Source organism: Oryx dammah, unplaced genomic scaffold, assembly GCF_014754425.2.
Source record: "Oryx dammah isolate SB20612 unplaced genomic scaffold, SCBI_Odam_1.1 HiC_scaffold_11227, whole genome shotgun sequence".
NCBI lineage: Eukaryota > Metazoa > Chordata > Mammalia > Artiodactyla > Bovidae > Oryx > Oryx dammah.
In genome coordinates this window covers 2,282,750-2,301,941 of record NW_024080620.1, presented here as the reverse complement: position 1 = coordinate 2,301,941, position 19,192 = coordinate 2,282,750, and the positions used below count along the sequence as shown (strand labels likewise).

At 38.8% G+C, this 19,192-nt stretch overlaps 1 protein-coding gene across 1 annotated transcript in view; it reads left to right on the top strand.

The window, feature by feature from the left end:
* LOC120861099 (serine/threonine-protein kinase TNNI3K-like) overlaps positions 1-19,192 on the top strand; it is a 329,844-nt gene that overhangs the window by 217,990 nt on the left and 92,662 nt on the right. Inside the window, exon 21 of the mRNA XM_040236762.1 lies at positions 17,322-17,431. Within this exon, the coding sequence (XP_040092696.1) occupies positions 17,322-17,431 (110 nt within the window). The remainder of the gene's footprint in view (positions 1-17,321; positions 17,432-19,192) is intronic.

The following is a 19,192-nucleotide window of genomic DNA, read 5'->3' as shown; positions in this document are numbered from 1 at the left end:
CTTTCACATTCCTGTGTAATATTCCATTGTGTTGATGTGTGTGTGTGTGTGTATGATCCAGACAATCACAGGCTTCAGAATAGTCAATGAAACAGAAGTAGATATTTTTTCTGGAATTCCCTTGCATTCTCTATGATGCAATGAATGTAGGTAATTTGATCTCTGGTTTCTCTGCCTTTTCTAAACCCAGCTTATACATCTGAAAGTTCTCAGTACATGTACTATTGAAGCCTAGCTTAAAGGATTTTGAGCATTAACTTACTGGCACGCAAAATGAGTGCAGTTGTCCATAGTTTGAACATTCTTTGAATTGCCATTCTTTGGTATTGGAATGACCCTGTGACCACTGCTGAGTTTTCCAAATATGCTGGCATGTTGAGTGCAGTACTTTAAAAGCATCATCCTTTAGGATTTGAAATAACTGGCTGGAATTCCATCACCTTTACTAGCTTTGTTTGTATTAATGCTTTCTATGGCCCTCTTGACTTCACACTACAAGATGTCTGGCTCTAGGTGAGTGACCACACCATCGTGGTTATCTAGGTCATTAAGCCCTTTTTGTACGTTTCTTCTCTGTGGTATTGGAGAAGACTCTTGAGAGTCCCTTGGACTGCGAGGAGATCCAACCAGTCCATTCTGAAGGAGATCAGCCCTGGGATTTCTTTGGAAGGAATGATGCTAAAGCTGAAACTCCAGTACTTTGGCCACCTCATGCGAAGAGTTGACTCATTGGAAAAGACTCTGATGCTGGGAGGGATTGGGGGCAGGAGGAGAAGGGGACAAACGAGGATGAGATGGCTGGATGGCATCACTGACTCAATGGACCTGAGTCTGAGTGAACTCCGGGAGTTGGTGATGGACAGGGAGGCCTGGCGTGCTGCGATTCATGGGGTTGCAAAGAGTCGGACGTGACTGAGCAACTGAACTGAACTGAACTGAACTGAACTCTCTGTATTCTTGCTACCTCTTCATAATGTCTTCTACCTCTGTTAGGTCCTTACTATTTCTGTCCTTTATCATGCCCATCCTCACATGAAAATTTCCCTTAATATCTCCAGTTTTCTTGAAGAGATCTCTGGTCTTTCCCATTCTATTGTTTTTCCTTACTTCTTTGCATTTTTTCATTGAAAAAAAGCCTTCTTATCTCTCCTTGCTATTCTCTGCAACTCTGCATTCAGTTGGGTATATCTTTCCCTTTCTCCCTTGCTTTTCACTTCTCTTCTTTCCTCAGCTATTTGAGAGCCTCCTCAGACAACCACTTTGCCTTCTTGAATTTCTTTTTCTTTGGGATGATTTTGGTCACTGACTCCTATACAATGTTATGAACCTCTGTCCATAGTTGTTCAGGCACTCTGTCTATCAGATCTAATCCCTTGAATCTATTTACCACTTCCACTATGTAATCATAAGGGATTTGATTTAGGTCATACCTGAATGGTATAGTGGTTTCCCTACTTTCTTCAAATTTGCAATAAGGAGCGCAGGATCTAAGCCACAGTTTCAGCTCCAGGTCTTGTTTTTGCTGACTGTATAGAGCTTCCTCATCTTCAGCTGCAAAGAATATAATCAATCTGATTTTGGAATGGACCGTTTGGTGAGAAATGTTCAGCTGGATGAATAACAAGCTGGAATCAAGATTTCTGGGAGAAATATCAATAACTTCAGATACACAGATGATACCACCCTAATGGCAGAAAGTGAAGAGGAACTGAAGAGCCTCTTGCTGAAGGTGAACGAGAACAATGAATAAGCTGGCTTAAAACTCAGCCTTCAAAAAACTAAGATCATGACATCTGGTCCCATCAGTTCAGTTCAGTTCAGTTCAGTCACTCAGTCATGTCCGACTCTTTGCGACACCATGAATTGGAGCACGCCAGGTCTCCCTGTTCATCACCAACTCCCGGAGTTCACTCAGACTCGCTTCCATCAAGTCAGTGATGCCATCCAGCCATCTCATCCTCGGTTGTCCCCTTCTCCTCCTGCCCCCAATCCCTCCCAGCATCACAGTCTTTTCCAATGAGTCAACTCTTCGCATGAGGTGGCCAAAGTACTGGAGTTTCAGCTTTAGCATCATTCCTTCCAAAGAAATCCCAGGGCTGATCTCCTTCAGAATGGACTGACTGGATCTCCTTGCAGTTCAAGGGACTCTCAAGAGTCTTCTCCAACACCACAGTTCAAAAGAATCAATTCTTCAGCGCTCAGCCTTCTTCACAGTCCAACTCTCACATCCATACATGACTACTGAAAAACCATAGCCTTAACTAGATGGACCTTAGTTGGCAAAGTAATGTCTCTGCTTTTGAATATGCTATCTAGGTTGGTCATAACTTTTCTTCCAAGGAGTAAGCGTCTTTTAATTTCATGGCTGCAGTTACCACCTGCAGTGATTTTGGAGCCCCCCAAAATAAAGTCTGACACTGTTTCCACTGTTTTCCCATCTATTTCCCATGAAGTGATAGGACCGGATGCCATGATCTTAGTTTTCTGAATGTTGATGTTTAAGCCAACTTTTTCACTCTCCTCTTTCACTTTCATCAAGAGGCTTTTTAGTTCCTCTTCACTTTCTGCCATAAGGGTGGTTTCATCTGCATATCTGAGGTTATTGATATTTCTCCCGGCAATCTTGTGTTTCTTCCAGTCCAGAGTTTCTCATGAGGTACTCTGCATATAAGTTAAATAAACAGGGTGACAATATACAGCCTGACGCACTCCTTTTCCTATTTGGAACCAGTCTGTTGTTCCTGGTCCCATCACATCATGGCAAATAGATGGGGAAAAAATGGAAACAGTGACGGACTTTGTTTTCTTGGGCTGCAAAATCACTGCAGACAGTGATTGCAGCCATGAAGCTAAAAGACACTTTCTTCTTAGAATATAAGTTATAACAAATCTAGACAGCATATTCAGAAGCAGAGATATCACTTTTACCACAAAGGTCCATATAGTCAAAGCTATGGTTTTTCCAGTAATCATGTATGGATATGAGAGCTGGACCATAAAGAAAGCTGAGCACTAAAGAATTGATGCTTTCGAACTGTGGTGCTGGAGAAGACTCTTGAGAGTCCCTTGGAGAGCAAGGAAATCAAACCAGTCAATCCTAAAGGAAATCAACCCTGAATATTAATTGGAAGGACTGATGCTGAAGCTGAAGCTTCAGTACTTTGCCCCCCTAATGCAAAGAGCTGATTCACTGGAAAAAACCCTGATGCTGGGAAAGATTGAGGGCAGTGGGGAAAAGGAGGTATAGAGGATGAGATGGTTGGATGGCATCATCAACTCAATGGACATGAGTTTGAAGAAACTCCAGGAGATAATGAAGGACAGGGAAGGCCAATGTGCTGTAGTCCATGGGGTCGCTCAGTCAGACACGACTGAGTGACTGAATAACAACAGCAATGTGTAAAGTCTTCTCTTGTGTTGTTGAAAAAGGTGTTTGCTATGATCAATGTGTTCTCTTGACAAAACTCTGTTAGCCTTTGGCCTGCTTTATTTTGTACTCCAAGACCAAATTTGCCTGTTACTCCAGGTATCTCTTGACTTCCTACTTTTTCATTCTAATCTCCTATGATTAAAAGGACATCTTTTTTTCTTTTGGTGTTAGTTCTAGAATGTCTTGTCAGTCTTCCTAGAACTGGTCAACTTCAGCTTCTTTGGCATCAGTGATTGAGGCACAGACTTGGATTACTGTGATATTGAATGGTTTGCCTTGGAAATGAACTGAGATCAACCTGTTTGTTTTGCAATTGGACCCAAGTACTGCATGTCTTGTTAACTATGAAGGCTACTTCATTTCTTCTCAGGGATTCTTGCCTACAGTAGTAGATATAATAGTCATCTGAATTAAATTCACCCATCCCTTTTGATTTTAGTTCACTGATTCCTACAGTGTCGTTGTTCACTCTTGCCATCTCCTGCTTTACCACCTCGAATTTACCTTGATTCATGGACCTAACATTCCAAGTTCCTATGTAATATTGTTCTTTACAGCATCAGACTTTATTTTCACCACCAGACACATCCACAACCGAGCATCCTTTCTGCTTTAGTGCAGACCTTCGTTGCCTCTGGAGCAGTTAGTAATTGCCCTTCAGTCTTCCCAAGTAGCATATTGGATACCTTCTGACCTGGGAGGTTCATCTTCCAGTGTCGTGTTTTTTGCCTTTTCATACTGTTCGTATTTGTGGGGTTCTTGCAGCAAGAATACTGGAGTGGCTTGCCATTCCCTCTTCCAGCAGATCATGCTTTGTCAGAACTCTCTCTCCACTATGACTCCTCCGTCTTAGGTGGCGCTGCGTGGCGTGGCTCGTAGCTTTATTGAGTTATGCATGCTTTTTCATCACAAGGCTGTGATCTATGAAGAGGTGTGTTAATGTACCTTGGTTTTATTTATTGGTTTTATTTATCCACCTACAAGTTGATGATCATCTGAGTTATTCTCAGTTTGGTGCTATTATGAAGGTAATTGCCAAAACCATTTAGGTTTTTGTGTGTTTGTTTTCATTACTCTTGGACAAATACATATGATAATTACTAGATATTACAGTAAGATTTTTTCCAAGGCATCTGTACCAGTGTGCCTTGTATGAGAAGTGTATGAGAATTTCAGTTGATCCTTGCCAGCCCTCTTTTCATTGTCCACTTAAAATAAATTATTAACAATTTTTGTAGGTATATTATGGTAAATAGTTGTGGCATTATTTTATATTTCTCTAATGACTAATAATATTGATAATTTTGTGTGTTTATCTGCTGTTCATATCTCTTTCTTTGGTGAATTATTTGTTTAAATTATCTTATATACTAATAAGAGTATTTAGATTCTAGGTAGACTCTTTCATCTGCTATGTGTTTTGTAAGTAGTTTCCTCTAGTCTGTGATTTGCCTCTTTATAATCTAACCAATGCCTTTCAAACAGCAAAAGTTTTTTTTTTTTATTTCAGTGAAATTTACCTTATCAAACTTATAAATATTTTTATGTATCCTATCTAAAATATTTTTGCTACACTCAAGATCACAGATATTTCCTCCTGTGTTTACTTATGGGAATCTTATAAGTTTAGGTTTTATATTTATAAGATCTATTAGAATTACTTTTTAATGGTATAAGGTAAGAGTTGAATTTGTAGTCTTTGTTAATTTTTTTAAATATGGATGCCCATTTTTTAGCATGATTTATTTAAAACACTTCCTTTATCTATTAAGTTATTTTGGTACTGTTATCAAAATTAATTGACCACATGTATGGACTTTATTCTGTTCCATCAATATAAGTCTTCCCTTATGCCAATATCACACTATATTGATAAGTTATAGTGAATCTAGAAATCATATAATGCGAATCCTCCAACTTTGCTCTTCTTTGTTAAAATTGCTTTTGCTGTTGTAAAGTTTTTGTTTTTCCATATAAATTTTAGAACCAGCTTGTCTGTTTCTACAGAAAAATTTTGCTGGAATTTTGATTGAATTGCGGTGAATCTGTAGAGCAATTTGGGAAGAACTGACAACTTACACACATTGAATCTTCCAATTGAGAAACACTATATCTCTCCCTTCATTTAGGTCTTTGATTTCTGTCATCAATATGTTTGTAGTTTTCATCATAGAAACCTTACACATATTTTTTTTAGAATTCTTTCTATGTATTTTGTGTTTGTTGATGCTCTTTTAAAGGTTTATTAATTCAATGAATAATGGTTTTTGTAAGTATAGAGATATAATTAATTTTTAACAACCTTGTGCCTTATAAATTTGCTAAATTTACTTATCAGTTCAAATAGCTTTCTTTTACATTTTTGGGGATATTAAGCAGATAATTATGTCATCTCAGAATAAAGAATATTTTACTTCTTTCTTTCAAATATGTGTATTTTTCATATATTTTTCTTGCTTTCTCACACAGGCAAGGGTCTCTGGTACATTACTGAATAGAATTAGTGAAGTATATATACCCTATCTTCATCTAAAGTTTTATCCACCACCACCTTAGTTCCAAGTGCCACCTTTATCACTTTACTGCGATAGTTCTTTGACCATTCTCTCTTTGTTCTTCTTTTCCTCTCCAATCTCTACACATCCACTGCAATGATACTTTAAGAATATAAATGTGACTATGTTACCATTGCTTAAAATCATCCTATGGTTTCCCTTGTTCTTTGGAATAAATCTCAAAATTCTTAATATGTCCTGCAACACTCTACATGATTCAGGATCTCTGACCTTGCTCATATTATCTCACTTTCTGTGCTCCAGCCATCAAACCTTCTTTTGCTTTCTTGAATGTGTTGCATTTCATCTGGCCTCTAGTATCTTTCACAAGCTCAGTTTCTTCAGTAAATGCAATTAATGATGACTGCACAGAGATTACTCTGAGGATCAAATGAGATGATTCTGTGACTGAATTTTATAAATTGAAATCTCTCTGAAACTGTAAGATAAAAAATAAGGGCAAATTGTAATGCAGGGTCAAGGCTTCCTATGATTCTGTGCTTGAGTAGAATTATCATTTGCCAGGAGCCCATATAAAAACTTTAAAATCATCCTTGACTTTTCTCTTTCCTTCTTTCTTTCCTTTTTCCTTCCTTCCATCCTTCTTTCCTCCCTTCCTTATTTACTTTTGTTTTTCATTTGTTTTCTTATTTTTCAATCCTTCTTTCTAAATATCTTTCAAATATATCCACTTACCTCCCTCTACTGGAGAAGGCAATGGTGCCCCACTCCAGTACTCTTGCCTGGAAAATCCCATGGGCAGAGGAGCGTGGTAGGCTGCAGTCCATGGGGTCGCAAAGAGTCGGACACAACTGAGCGACTTCAGTTTCACTTTTCACTTTCATGCATTGGAGAAGGAAATGGCAACCCACTCCAGTGTTCTTGCCTGGAGAATCCCAAGGATGGGGGAGCCCAGTGGGCTGCCGTCTATAGGGTAGCACAGAGTTGGACACGACTGAAGCGACTTAGCAGCGGCAGCAGCACCTCCCTCTCCATGGCTACTTCCTTATTTCACAAGTAGAATTCTGCAGAGTATCTTAACTGTCTTAAATGTCTCCAGTTTTGCTCACCATCTTCTTTTCACCAGTTTCCATACTATAACTAGATATAGCTTTCTAAACACTCAAATTAGATCATCTAGCTCCCCTTACTTAGTCTTCAATGTTCCTTTGTTCTTAAGATTAAAAAAAAATTTTTTAAATAATCTATTGGTATACAGGAATGCCAGTGATCATGGCAGGGATAGCAATGCCAGCTATTAAAGCACTGACAAGTGTGCTTAGCTGCCATGATATTTTCTTCTTTGGGCTCCAGCATTTCTTCCCCCTAAAAGTACATCCTGATGGACTAAATGAAAAAATTACAATGTAAAGTAACTGCTGTAAAACATCACAGTAACAGTTTACTATACAGTCCATGGAACTCTCCAGGCTAGAATACTGGAGTGGGTAGCCATTCCTTTCTCCAGGGGATCTTTCCAACCCAGAGATTGAACCCAGGTCTCTTGCATTGCAGGCAGATTCTTTACCAGCTGAGCCACCCGGGAAGCCCAAGAATATTGGAGTGGGTAGCCTATCCCTTCTCCAGTGGATCTTCCCAACCCAGGAATCAACCCAGGGTCTCCTGCATTGCAGGCGGGTTCTTTACCTGCTGAACTCCCAGGGAAGCCCTAGATATAGCTTTCTAGACACTCGAATTTGATCATCTAGCTCCCCTTACTTAAAGTCTTCAATAAGTTCCTTTGTTCTTAAGATTAAAAAAATTCTTAAAACAATCTAAAAGCCCCTCTGGTTAGGCTTCTTCTTGCCTCTCCAGGTCCAGCACCTCCCACTTGTAGACTCTCTATGCTCAGTCATAGTGAACTGTTTCATTTTCTCAACGTGACACATTTCTTCTCACTTCCATGTCCCTGCACATGGGAGTTGTTTGTCAGACACACTCCTCCCCACTTTTCATCATACTAACTCCAGTTTACTGTTAGGTCTTAATTTAAATATTACTTCTTCCAAAAATAGCCTCCTAAATTCTTCAATATTCAGTTAAGTGCAGTCTCTTCCATGCCCTAGGTTGTCATTTATTATCGTATTTATCATATTTTACTTATATATTTTTGCAATTTTCTCTACTATTTTACCCTTTGCTAATTATAAAATGAATATTTCAAAAAGATAAAGATTCCTTCTTTCATGGGCCCTCAGAAATATTTACTGTTTTTGGAGGGAGAATATTATATAATAAAACAGAAGTCTCACCAAAGATAACTTGAATCCAATATCTCATATATTAGAATTTATAGAACTTTATTGGGAAAAAAGAGTTTGTTTATGATAGATGCTGAATTTTTTAAAGTTAGACAGTTATCATGCATCAAGAACTGAGACTGTTAATATCATTGCAGTGGTTAGGCAGTTTAGCAAATGTTCAGCAATAAATTATGTGAAGGATCAGATTCAATATAAGCTACATATTAGCCATTTACAATGAGGAACAAATCCATGACTACAGTGTGGGACAGCATTATCAATTATGGGAACAGCAACATTACACATGGCTCATCCTCCTGGATTTAACAGAATCCTACTTCCTGGGAGGAATATATAAATAGAATGCAAATATTAGCATTGACTACAAGTGATATAAGTGATGAGTGTGCCTTTAGAAGAATTTGAAGCTAAAGTCTGTTTTACACAAAATATATTCAAATTAACCTTATAATCTCAGGTTCAGAAAAAACTGAAAAAGCTATCACATCCAGCATCCCACAATCAAATGCCCACACAATCAGGGGAAGCAAGTAAATGCTTGATGCAGGGCAGTGTGGTGGACAGGAAATCACAAGCTCTGACTCAAGGGGACAGCTGCTACCTAGCTCAGCCAAACAGTGCCAGGAAAGAAACATAGGGATGCCTGCTCACTGTTGCCATATCAACTAACTTCTGTGTGCTTCTTCAGAAATCAAAAGATTTTTAAACATTGGCAATTAACTCAATTTTTTTCAGGCTAACTCAAATATTTTTCAGGCTAAAGAGACTTGGCATAAGTGTAAAAGCATGAGTCTTGTAATCTTACTTAAAGCTGCTTAAGCAAGCTATACTTGAGTACTTCAGTGTCTTTATTTTGTGTGTGTGTGTGTGTGTGTGTGTTTATTTTTAAAATGGGGATAATAGCAGGACTTGCCTCAAAGGGTTGGAATGATGGCTGGTAATAGTAAGCACTCGATAAATATTATCTTAAGTCATCATTAAGTGCTCCTCTGGCCAGAAACTGTGCTAAAGTAAGAGGAAAACAGCATTGCTCAGGACCTCGCAGTGTAGAGGGAGCATGAGAAAAAGAACAATCAACAGAGTATATCCCAACTGAGGGAATCAGAAAGTGCCAAGAATGCTCCCTGGAGGGCTCTCCTGCCCAGAGTGGTGGTGCAATAGGATATCAGGGAAGGATTCTTAGACAGATGATACCAAACTGCATATTTAAAAGATGAGTACTATTTAATAGGCAAATAGTGGGGAGATGGAAAAGGTATCCTAGCAGAAGGCAGCCTGGGCAAGGTGCAGGGGCATCTTTCGGGAGGGATGAATTAGAGCATATAAGGGAATCAGCAGCCAGAGACACGCTCTAAGCATAAAGCTAGAGCTTCAGTGTAAAGAGCCTTCTTTGTCAATAGTGAAAGCCACTGCAGGATTTTGAGCAGGTCACTGGTACAACTCTGTTGTCTTAGAATGTTCCCTCTTGCTGCAAAACAGTGGGTAGATTGGAGAAGTTTGAAAAAGAAGCAAGGAAACCAGGTAATCCAGAAGAGAATGTATCAAATCTTAACTAAGATTTCACTAGTGAAGAGAAAGGAGAGGCTGGTTTTGAGAGATTTTTAACAGGACTCTTCAACGGATTGAGGTAAGAGCACGAAGGAGAGGAGAAGTCCTGGACTGCCTTTGGGCCTCTGACTTAGCCAGCTGGAAGATGATGGACCCAGAAAGAGAGCAGATCTCTGACAGAAATGATGAGATGGGAGGGAGGAGGAGCCAAGCTATGATGCCAAGCAGAGAAGAATCAGGCAAAAAGAAAAAGAAGCTGGTATGACCTGGCAAGCAAGACCTGTCCTGGATACGTTTTAAAGAAGGAAACCAACACCTGCTTGCCAGATTTTATCTCTCTCCTGGGTCTGTCTCCTCTCATATATCATGAAAACTAAAGGAGAAGAAAAGTTATGACCAACCTAGATAGCATATTCAAAAGCAGAGACATTACTTTGCCGACTAAGGTCCGTCTAGTCAAGGCTATGATTTTTCCAGTGGTCATGTATGGATGTGAGAGTTGGACTTTGAAGAAGGCTGAGCGCCGAAGAATTGATGCTTTTGAACTGTGGTGTTGGAGAAGACTCTTGAGAGTCCCTTGGACTGCAAGGAGGTCCAACCAGTCCATTCTGAAGGAGATCAGCCCTGGGATTTCTTTGGAAGGAATGATGCTAAAGCTGAAACTCCAGTACTTTGGCCACCTCATGCGAAGAGTTGACTCATTGGAAAAGACTGTGATGCTGGGAGGGATTAGGGGCAGGAGGAGAAGGGGACGACCAAGGATGAGATGGCTGGATGGCATCACAGACTCGATGGACGTGAGTCTGAGTGAACTCCGAGAGATGGTGATGGACAGGGAGGCCTGGCATGCTGCGATTCATGGGGTCGCAAAGAGTCGGACACGACTGAGCAACTGAACTGAACTGAAAGAAGTCTGGGATGAATTAATTCATCAGTCCATATTTTATCCAGTCCCATTCCCTTATAACCAGGTACTCAATTCTGCAGGTCATCTTTGGATTATAGTTTGGAGCCAGAGAAAATAGCTTCTTATTTTCCTTTTGTTGCCATGTATACTGCCATCTGGTTCACAAGGAGATTCAACTCAGTGTCCTGGGATTCCTTAATGCCAGACTGTTAACTAAGTTTGGGATATGGCAGCAAATTAAGAACAACTAACAATTTATCCAATTTAGCCAAATTTTGGTGAAACTTCATACTGAGGCTTTAAGTCAGAGTCGCAAACCTACAGTCCAGTAGCTAAATATGGCTTGCAAACTTTTTATGTGTCACATGTGGTTTTAAAAAATATGAATAATATAAATTAGAGACCCAGTTATATCACGGATCTCATATATTTGTAGCCATTTGCTTTTTATACCCTTGCTTAATATTAGATGACTATGTTCTGCTCCATATATGCTGCTGCTGCTGCTCCATATATGATTGGGATCCTAAAAGGCATGATGCCGAATAACCTCAAAGGGCAGAAGCACATTGCAGATGTGGACAGTGCTTTGGCAGTGATAGGAAAATAGGAGTGAACTAAAGTTCTGAAGTCCTATGTTTGCTGTGCTAATCCTATCAGTTTATCACTCAGAAGAGTAATGCCAGCCAGTCACTACACAGATCACAGGAAAGATCAAATCGGTCCAATGGATGGTGATATTTCTATGAATATAGCTGATATTAACATTCCAATACTTCATTACACTGACAAAGATTGCAATGAGAACAGACAATGGTGCAAATTAATCTATTCTTCTGACAGCCTGTAATGAGAATGGGATGTGGTTTAAAAAATTAAGCCATTCTTAGTACAATCTCAAGATTGCAATCTCATGGTCTCTCTCAGATGCTGTATGCTCTGGTGATACATCACTGAAAAGTGTCAGTTTAACAAAGAATGTGTCTTAGCTCTTGCTGGGATGGTAGACTGCCTTTTCTTTGTTTCACCACATCCCTACCCATTAAAAACAATGAAGTAGAATCAATTGTGTTTTTTATAACACATATACACACAAACCAGAAAAAAAATTCTGGCAATTTTATCTTAGTCAAAACTTACAAACAAAATATTGTACTTTGTTGCTCTCTCTTTTACTTCTATAAAACATAAGACAGGAAGTGATAGGTTCCTTGAGGAATTCAGAATCTAGTAATCAGAATTAGCTTTACATAAACAGCGTAAAGCTAATTAAGTTCATCATGGGTTACTGCATAGTCATCCTCTCCACAATGGCTATGTCATGTTATGAAATGGGGCTGATGACAGAGGAGGTGGTTTTTAGCCTTGTGATTTGCAGTAACTCAATGCAATGTGTTGGGGTCTAAAGAGACTAGAAAATATATAATATTTTTTGATATCTGGTTCTCTGGGCTCAGAATAAAGGAAGCAGTAGGGGCCTTGGATCTGTAGGTATGATTATAGCAACAACAACCACCAACGTTTGTTGAGAGTCAACAATGTGACATGCTCTACGTAGACTTTCTTTTATTTAATTCTAACTGTAACCCACAAATCAGGTTCTATCAGGATAAGATGCATGCTCAATATCATCTGCTACCAACAGGTATGGTCAAGACTTAAATTCATGGCTTCTTGCCCCTCAAACCCATGCTTGTCACCATTACAGTGTGCCCTCCCTGCTTCATCTTACAGTTAGAGAAATTAATACTCACAGAGGCAAACGCTTAATTGGGATCTCCCAGAGAATTAAAAGCAAAGCCAGACTGAAAATTTGCCCTCCAGATATCCTGCTGCTGCTGCTGCTAAGTCCCTTCAGTCGTGTCTGACTCTGCAACCCTATGGATTGTGGCCTGCCAGGCTGTGCTGTCCATGGGATTCTCCAGGCAAGAATACTGGAGTGGGTTGATATCAATAATTTAAGTATGTTTTAATTTCAGATCAAACAAAACCTAGTATTCATTCTACATTTCTTGATAGCTAAGCATTATGCTCTGTCCTAAAAACATAATAATGAGCAACATATTAATTGGCATTAATCCATCATCTTCATTCACTTGTAGAATAGATGTGTAGTGAGTCTTATATACCATGATCTATATTTTTTCCAATGAAATCATATTTTGAACTAACACATTTGTTGACTTATCATTACCTATCTATTGAATGCCTGCTAAATGCTAATCATTGTGCACAGGAGACAATGGTGAAAAGACACAGTCCTGACCTCAAGAAGCTTGTGATCTATTTGTAGAGACAAGCAAGTAACTAGGCAATTAAGTTAAGTAATTGCTATTATAGTATAGAGTGCTATGGGAGTCCATAGGAAGGGACCCAGAGAGAGTTTATCAAAGCTAAGACCTAAAGGACAGTAGATGTAATGCAGGGAAAGAGGATAGGGAAAAAAGGAATCATAGGCAAAAAGAGTCACATTTCGGAACTTATGGTTGAACTATTAAATCAGTGAAAATTACAGTAATTCATTATTATTCATTTAGTAATTCTTTGAAAATCATAGCACTTCATTTTCTTCTGCCTGTCATCACTCACATAGAATGTGCAATACATGTTGAATAAATGAATGAAGGTTAACGCATGTTGTATTGAATGCTTCTTCTGTAACTAGCCTCTTTTGAGAGACAACATTCACAATCTCCTTTCATATCTTTTCTTTTCTTGGTAACAAAGAACTTGAATCCACAAATCAAACTGTGGTTATGCAGACACCTGAGGTTGACTCACAAATTTGTGTTTAATTTGTCTCATTCAGGATAATGGGAAGTGTGCTCTAGAATTGTGCTGTACAGTATGGAAATCACGAGACATACATGGCTATTTAAATTTAAAATAATAGAAACCAAGTAAAATTAAAAAGATTCTCAGTCACACTAGCCACATTTTAAGTTCTTAATAGACATATATTGAGCAGGACAGAAGAACATTTTCATCATTGCAGAAAGTTCTATTGGACAGTCCTACTCTAGAATCTAGATTATAAATTTGCCAATCTATTGATAACTATATCAGAGTAGTACTGAAGAAATAAAAGGCACTCAATAAAAAGTTATTGATTTTCAAGTGTATCTTTATTCTCTTTTAATAGCAAAGTTTCAGTTGTGAAAGTGGAAACCAATGTTTACGTAAGTCATTTCACATATTTTATGTAGCAATCAAGGTAAAAAATTTGATTAATGGGCTGACAGTTCTCTTTCCTGAATCTGGAATACCAGAAAGTTCTCGGCTGCTAGTGTAGCATGGCCACTTAGGCAAGACTGACAAAGCAACGCAATCTCAAAGGTGACAAATTTCAATTCAATGACCCTCACGTTGCATTGCCCATTTTCTGGCAGAGGTGCTAATGAGTAGTATCACTGCCAACAATGCATAAAGCAAAAGGGAGAAGGAGATGCCAAGGCCTTGCAGAATCCACTTTGAATAATGAAGAATTAAATATCATTCATCTTAAACTGATTTTTCAGACACAGTGCCAAGAAGCAAACAAGTAACTTTATATACTTGCTATCAGAGACTAAAAGAGTTTCAGAGGAGACGTTTGGCACCTGCATCTGAGTTTAACTCACTTTATGAATAGTCCCTCCCCACCCATTAGGAGATGTATAATTAGTTTAAATGTGTTCACTACACTGGTTTGCGTGCTTATAGCTGCACCAGCTCAACAATATCCAAATGATCATAAGGTGAAAAAGCAGGGTTAGAAGACCAGTGATCATTAAGCATCAGTTTATTTGCTTATTTATTTAGATCATTCTAAAATGAATGAGAAATAGTCAAGAGTAGCCTCTGGAGGAATCTAAAAAGCCTAGTTTTCTGTGACACAAAAGACATATTTTATGTCATGTTTTTAAATTTGCTAAATATGTTATAAGGAGTCTTTTGTTTCTTTGTTTTCTTAGTATCAGCAACTGTAAGTTTACTTGATAGTGGCCAGAAATGGATTGAAAATGTAATAAATATATTACAAAGGGCATTGAAGACAAAAGCAGGAATGAAATTGCTGACTCTTCCCTAGGCCTGGAACCACTGTACAGTTAGATGGCTATTGGAAGGAAATATTGAAGTTCCAGGTGGGCAAAGGGAATGAACTTAAGACTTCAAACACAAATAACTAATCAATAAATATTAAGCCTAACTACTTATGAAAGAACAATTTAAACAGCAACAAATGAGCAGATATGTGTGTGTGTGTGTGCATGCCAGTCACTCAGTCATGTCTGGCTCTTTGCAACCCCATGCACCGTAGCCTGCCAGTCTCCTGTCCTTGGAATTTTTCAGGCAAGAACACTGGAGTGGGTTGCCATTCCTCACTCCAGGAGATCTTCCCAACTCAGGGATCGAACCTGTGTCTCTTGCATCTCCTGCATTGGCAGGTGGATTCTTTACCACTGTGCCACCTGGGGTATATTTACCTCTCATATTAGCAAAATCTGTTATAAAATGAGAAAACCTAACTCTGATGCAGGTATAATGACAATGCTCTCACACACTTCTTATTGAGAGCATAAACTATTACAACTGTTTGGGAAAAGTGTTCATTAGTATGTATCAAAAGTCTCTAAAGTGGTTACAGCCTTTGACATACAAATTCACTCCTCAAAATACCTCAAAAATGATCTATGAAATTGGGAAATTTATACTGTAAAACATATTCTTTGAAGTGTTTACACCCCAATTTGAACAACCTAAAACTGAGAAATAATTAGGTAAATCACATTAAATGCAGTCATTAAAAATATGTTAACATAGAATTTTAATAGCATGAGAAAATGCTTATATTTAATTTAGGAGAAAAAATATTCCATAATTTTATATTGGACATGAGCTCAATGATATGAAGAATATATAAGAAATGCTCAAGATACTTTAACAATTGTTTCCTCTGAATAATAAGATTATAATCTAATTATTTTAATTTTCTAAACTTGTATGAAAAACAAGTATTAATTTTACATTTTGGGAAATTATGTAGTAATTCTGAATGATCCATAAAGCAAAATGTTAAGCAACATTGCATATAATTGCATTATATCTGCTGGATATAGATCCATACACAGAATTTAATTTGAGTAAACTTTGGTAAAAGACAGGTAGTGGTTGTGGATCATATCTCAAAAGTCATTAAGATAGAGACAGATGCTTGTGACATCATTAGAACACAGGAAGCAGTGTCCTGGAACTTTGGCCTCCCATGGGTGCAGAGCAATTTTTCAGAGGAATAAAAGAGCTTCATGTGTTGTTTACGAAGTACTTTCAATGTGAAGTGGCTGAAGAGAGCATGAAATCTGGGGGAAAAAAGAGGCTGTGCTAACTACTGGTTATAGTAAAAATTTTTATAAATTAAAAACTACCCATATACACCCCACACACACACATGCAGTACTGCTGCTGCTTGCTGCTAAGTCACTTCAGTCGTGTCCAACTCTGTGTGACCCCAGAGACGCCAGCCCACCAGGCTCCCCCGTCCCTGGGATTCTCCAGAAAAGAACACTGGAGTGGGTTGCCATTTCCTTTTCCAATGCATGAAAGTGAAAAGTGAAAGTGAAGTCGCTCAGTCGTGTCCGACTCCTAGTGACCCCATGGACTGCAGCCTACCAGGCTCCTCCGTCCATGGGATTTTCCAGGCAAGAGTACTGGAGTGGGGTGCCATCGCCTTCTCCATACATGCAATATACATACACATATATACACTCACACAAACACATGTAACAGTAACACCTACCTTTCATGCATAGTTTTAAAGGATTGAAATAATTTATGTACGTATCTACTATGATACTTTATATAAAAAGTGTTTAATAAAAGTAACTATAAGTTTCATTTCCAAAGGAGTACAGAAATCACTGATTGTACAACAGAAAAAATAATCAGCAATCAGGAATCTACAAAGAAGTCCCAAGAATCACAAAACAGTGATGGGGACTTTGTGATGAGCAATATTCAGAAATCTAAGCAAGCAGGCAACACTAGGGAGTTCAATCAATGAGCAGTATTAGCTAAAATGATGGATTGGAGTATCTGAGTTTAGCAAATAATAACTACTTTATAAGTATTAAAAATTAAAATGCCAACGTTCTTGTAACCAGTAACCAGATTTAAGCTTTAAAAAATAGCCTATTTTGCCCAAATGATACAAGTGCTCTCAGGGGTGCAAACATCAGTGGTACCTCGTCTTACTATGTGTAATATAAGTGCTTTAGCCTGGGATTTATGGCATCGTATAGCCTGGTCCGATCTGCCTTTCAGTCTTTACTTCCTGAAACATCATGTACATACCCAATACTACTTGCTGCTTGTATGCTCCTTTGTTTCTTTGTTCCTGTATAAACCCCTTCTGCTCCCCATTTGTTGAGTGAATAACTGAAAGAATGAACAATCACAAACTTACAGAAGCAATTTATCCACTATGTTGCTTAAGCATTTAAAAAAACATCACAGAGCCCTCTTTGAATCTCTGCTGATGTTGCACAGATTGATTTTTAATGATTTCTTTGTTGTCTGTTCATATGTTTCTTGCAATAAATATGTGAATTTCAAAACTGACATGACCATTTGGTTTGCAGCGGCTGCGGCAGCAGACATGGCTTACCACCACATCCGACCTCCCATCGGCTATTCCATCCCAAAGCCCATAGCATCTCTGCTTATGCGAGGATGGAATGCGTGTCCTGAAGTGAGTAATTTTTATTTCCTCTTAGCAAATGTGTTATGGTCAAAATCTGTCACCAATAGTGTAGCTCCAAAGTCTACGTTCCGTGTGTATTTTAAGGCTGTCAAGGCAGAAAGACTGATTTGCCTTCTGCTCTTTAGTCGCTAATTGCCTCGAGAAGTCTGAGCATCTCATATTTCTTTGCTGCTGCTCTCTGGTTCTGAAATGTTTCTCACAACTGATTAGTAAAAGAGAGACCAGGGTATGACAGATGACTCAGTCTCATCTCAGCTGCAATTTTATTAACTACGCTTGAGCCACACTTAGTCATTTTTTTAAGAAAGAAGTTTGGCTCAAGATGGATTTGTGTGGGCCTTTCACCATGAGGCAGGCCTGTAAGCAGACTGCATGACCAGTGGTTGTTTTGTTTCTTTTTAATTTTATTTTTTAAATTTTCTGGCTGTGCTGGGCCTTCCTTGATACACTGGCTCTTCCTTGATACACTGGCTTTTCTCTAGTCGCAGTACGCAGGTTTCTTGTTTTTTTGGTGGGTAGGATAGGTGCCCAAGTAACAGTTTGGAAAATGAGAAAGAGAAACCAGAACAGGACCAAAGGAAAATACTATTAAAGATTAAAAATAAAAATACTAAGAGGCCAAAAATTGAGTGCTTAGTAGAAGACTCTTAACTGCTAAGCAGGGGGCAGTACAAACTCTGGGGTCTGGGGATGTGGTTCTTCTAGAGGAGGATGGAGAGAAAGTATAGTAGGAAAGGCCAAGTCTCGGACTGGCTGGCAAAGTCTGGGCTTCTCAGTCACTCAGTCGGGGGGCTCCTGGCTTGGCTGTGGTATCCATCTCAGCAGTCTAAATTTGAGCTGGCTCTGTATGTGACATGCCTCAGTCATCATTGCATTGCCCAGTAAGGTCTTCAGCTGGTCAGCAAGCTAAGTGGTGAGAAGAAAGGAAACAGTGGGCTAGTTTTCACTCTTCCCTTAAATAATTATTTATTGAATCTCTACTGAATACAGCCTCAGGAATGGGTGAGGAGATTCAATGGAGATGTGCTCTTCATAGCATTCAAAAGCCTAAGCAGTCATATGGAGATTAATATCATATATGCATTTATGGTTTTATAGTTACAAGCAAAAATGAAGGAAATCAGGAATAAATGAGATGAGAATGAGTGCTAAAGAAGTTCCAGCAAGTAGGGAACAAAGAGCGAAGGCAAATTCTTTGTGAGAAAAGACACACAAGAGGCGTATTATTCGCTGGAACATTGTATTAATAGCTACTAAGGGACTGATCCAGACCCTAATTTGAAACAAATTCATCTTTAGATCTAAGACACTAACATCACACTGCCTGGTCAGTGCTTGCTAGGTTATCAGCTTCACTTCTCACTCTTTCTTTTATGTCTGACTTTGCTTCATTCCTTAAATTTGAAGCACATTATTGTCTCCTGTGCATGTCTTCGTAGCCAAGGCCATAAAGGCAGAAGAGTGCATGGGACTTCCTGGTGGTCCAGTGGTTGAGAATCTGCCTTGCAATTCAGGGATCATAGGTTTGATCCCTAGTCAGGGAACTAGGGTCCCACATGCTGTGAAGGAACTGAAGACCTCGTGCGACAACTACTAAAGGCCGTGTACTCTGGAACCTGCATGCCACAGCTAGAAAGTCCATGGACTGCAAAGAAAAATCCTGCCTGACACAACAAAGATCTCACATGCCACAGCTGACACTCAAACAGCCAAATAAATAAATATTTAACAAAAGAAGAGGACAATGAA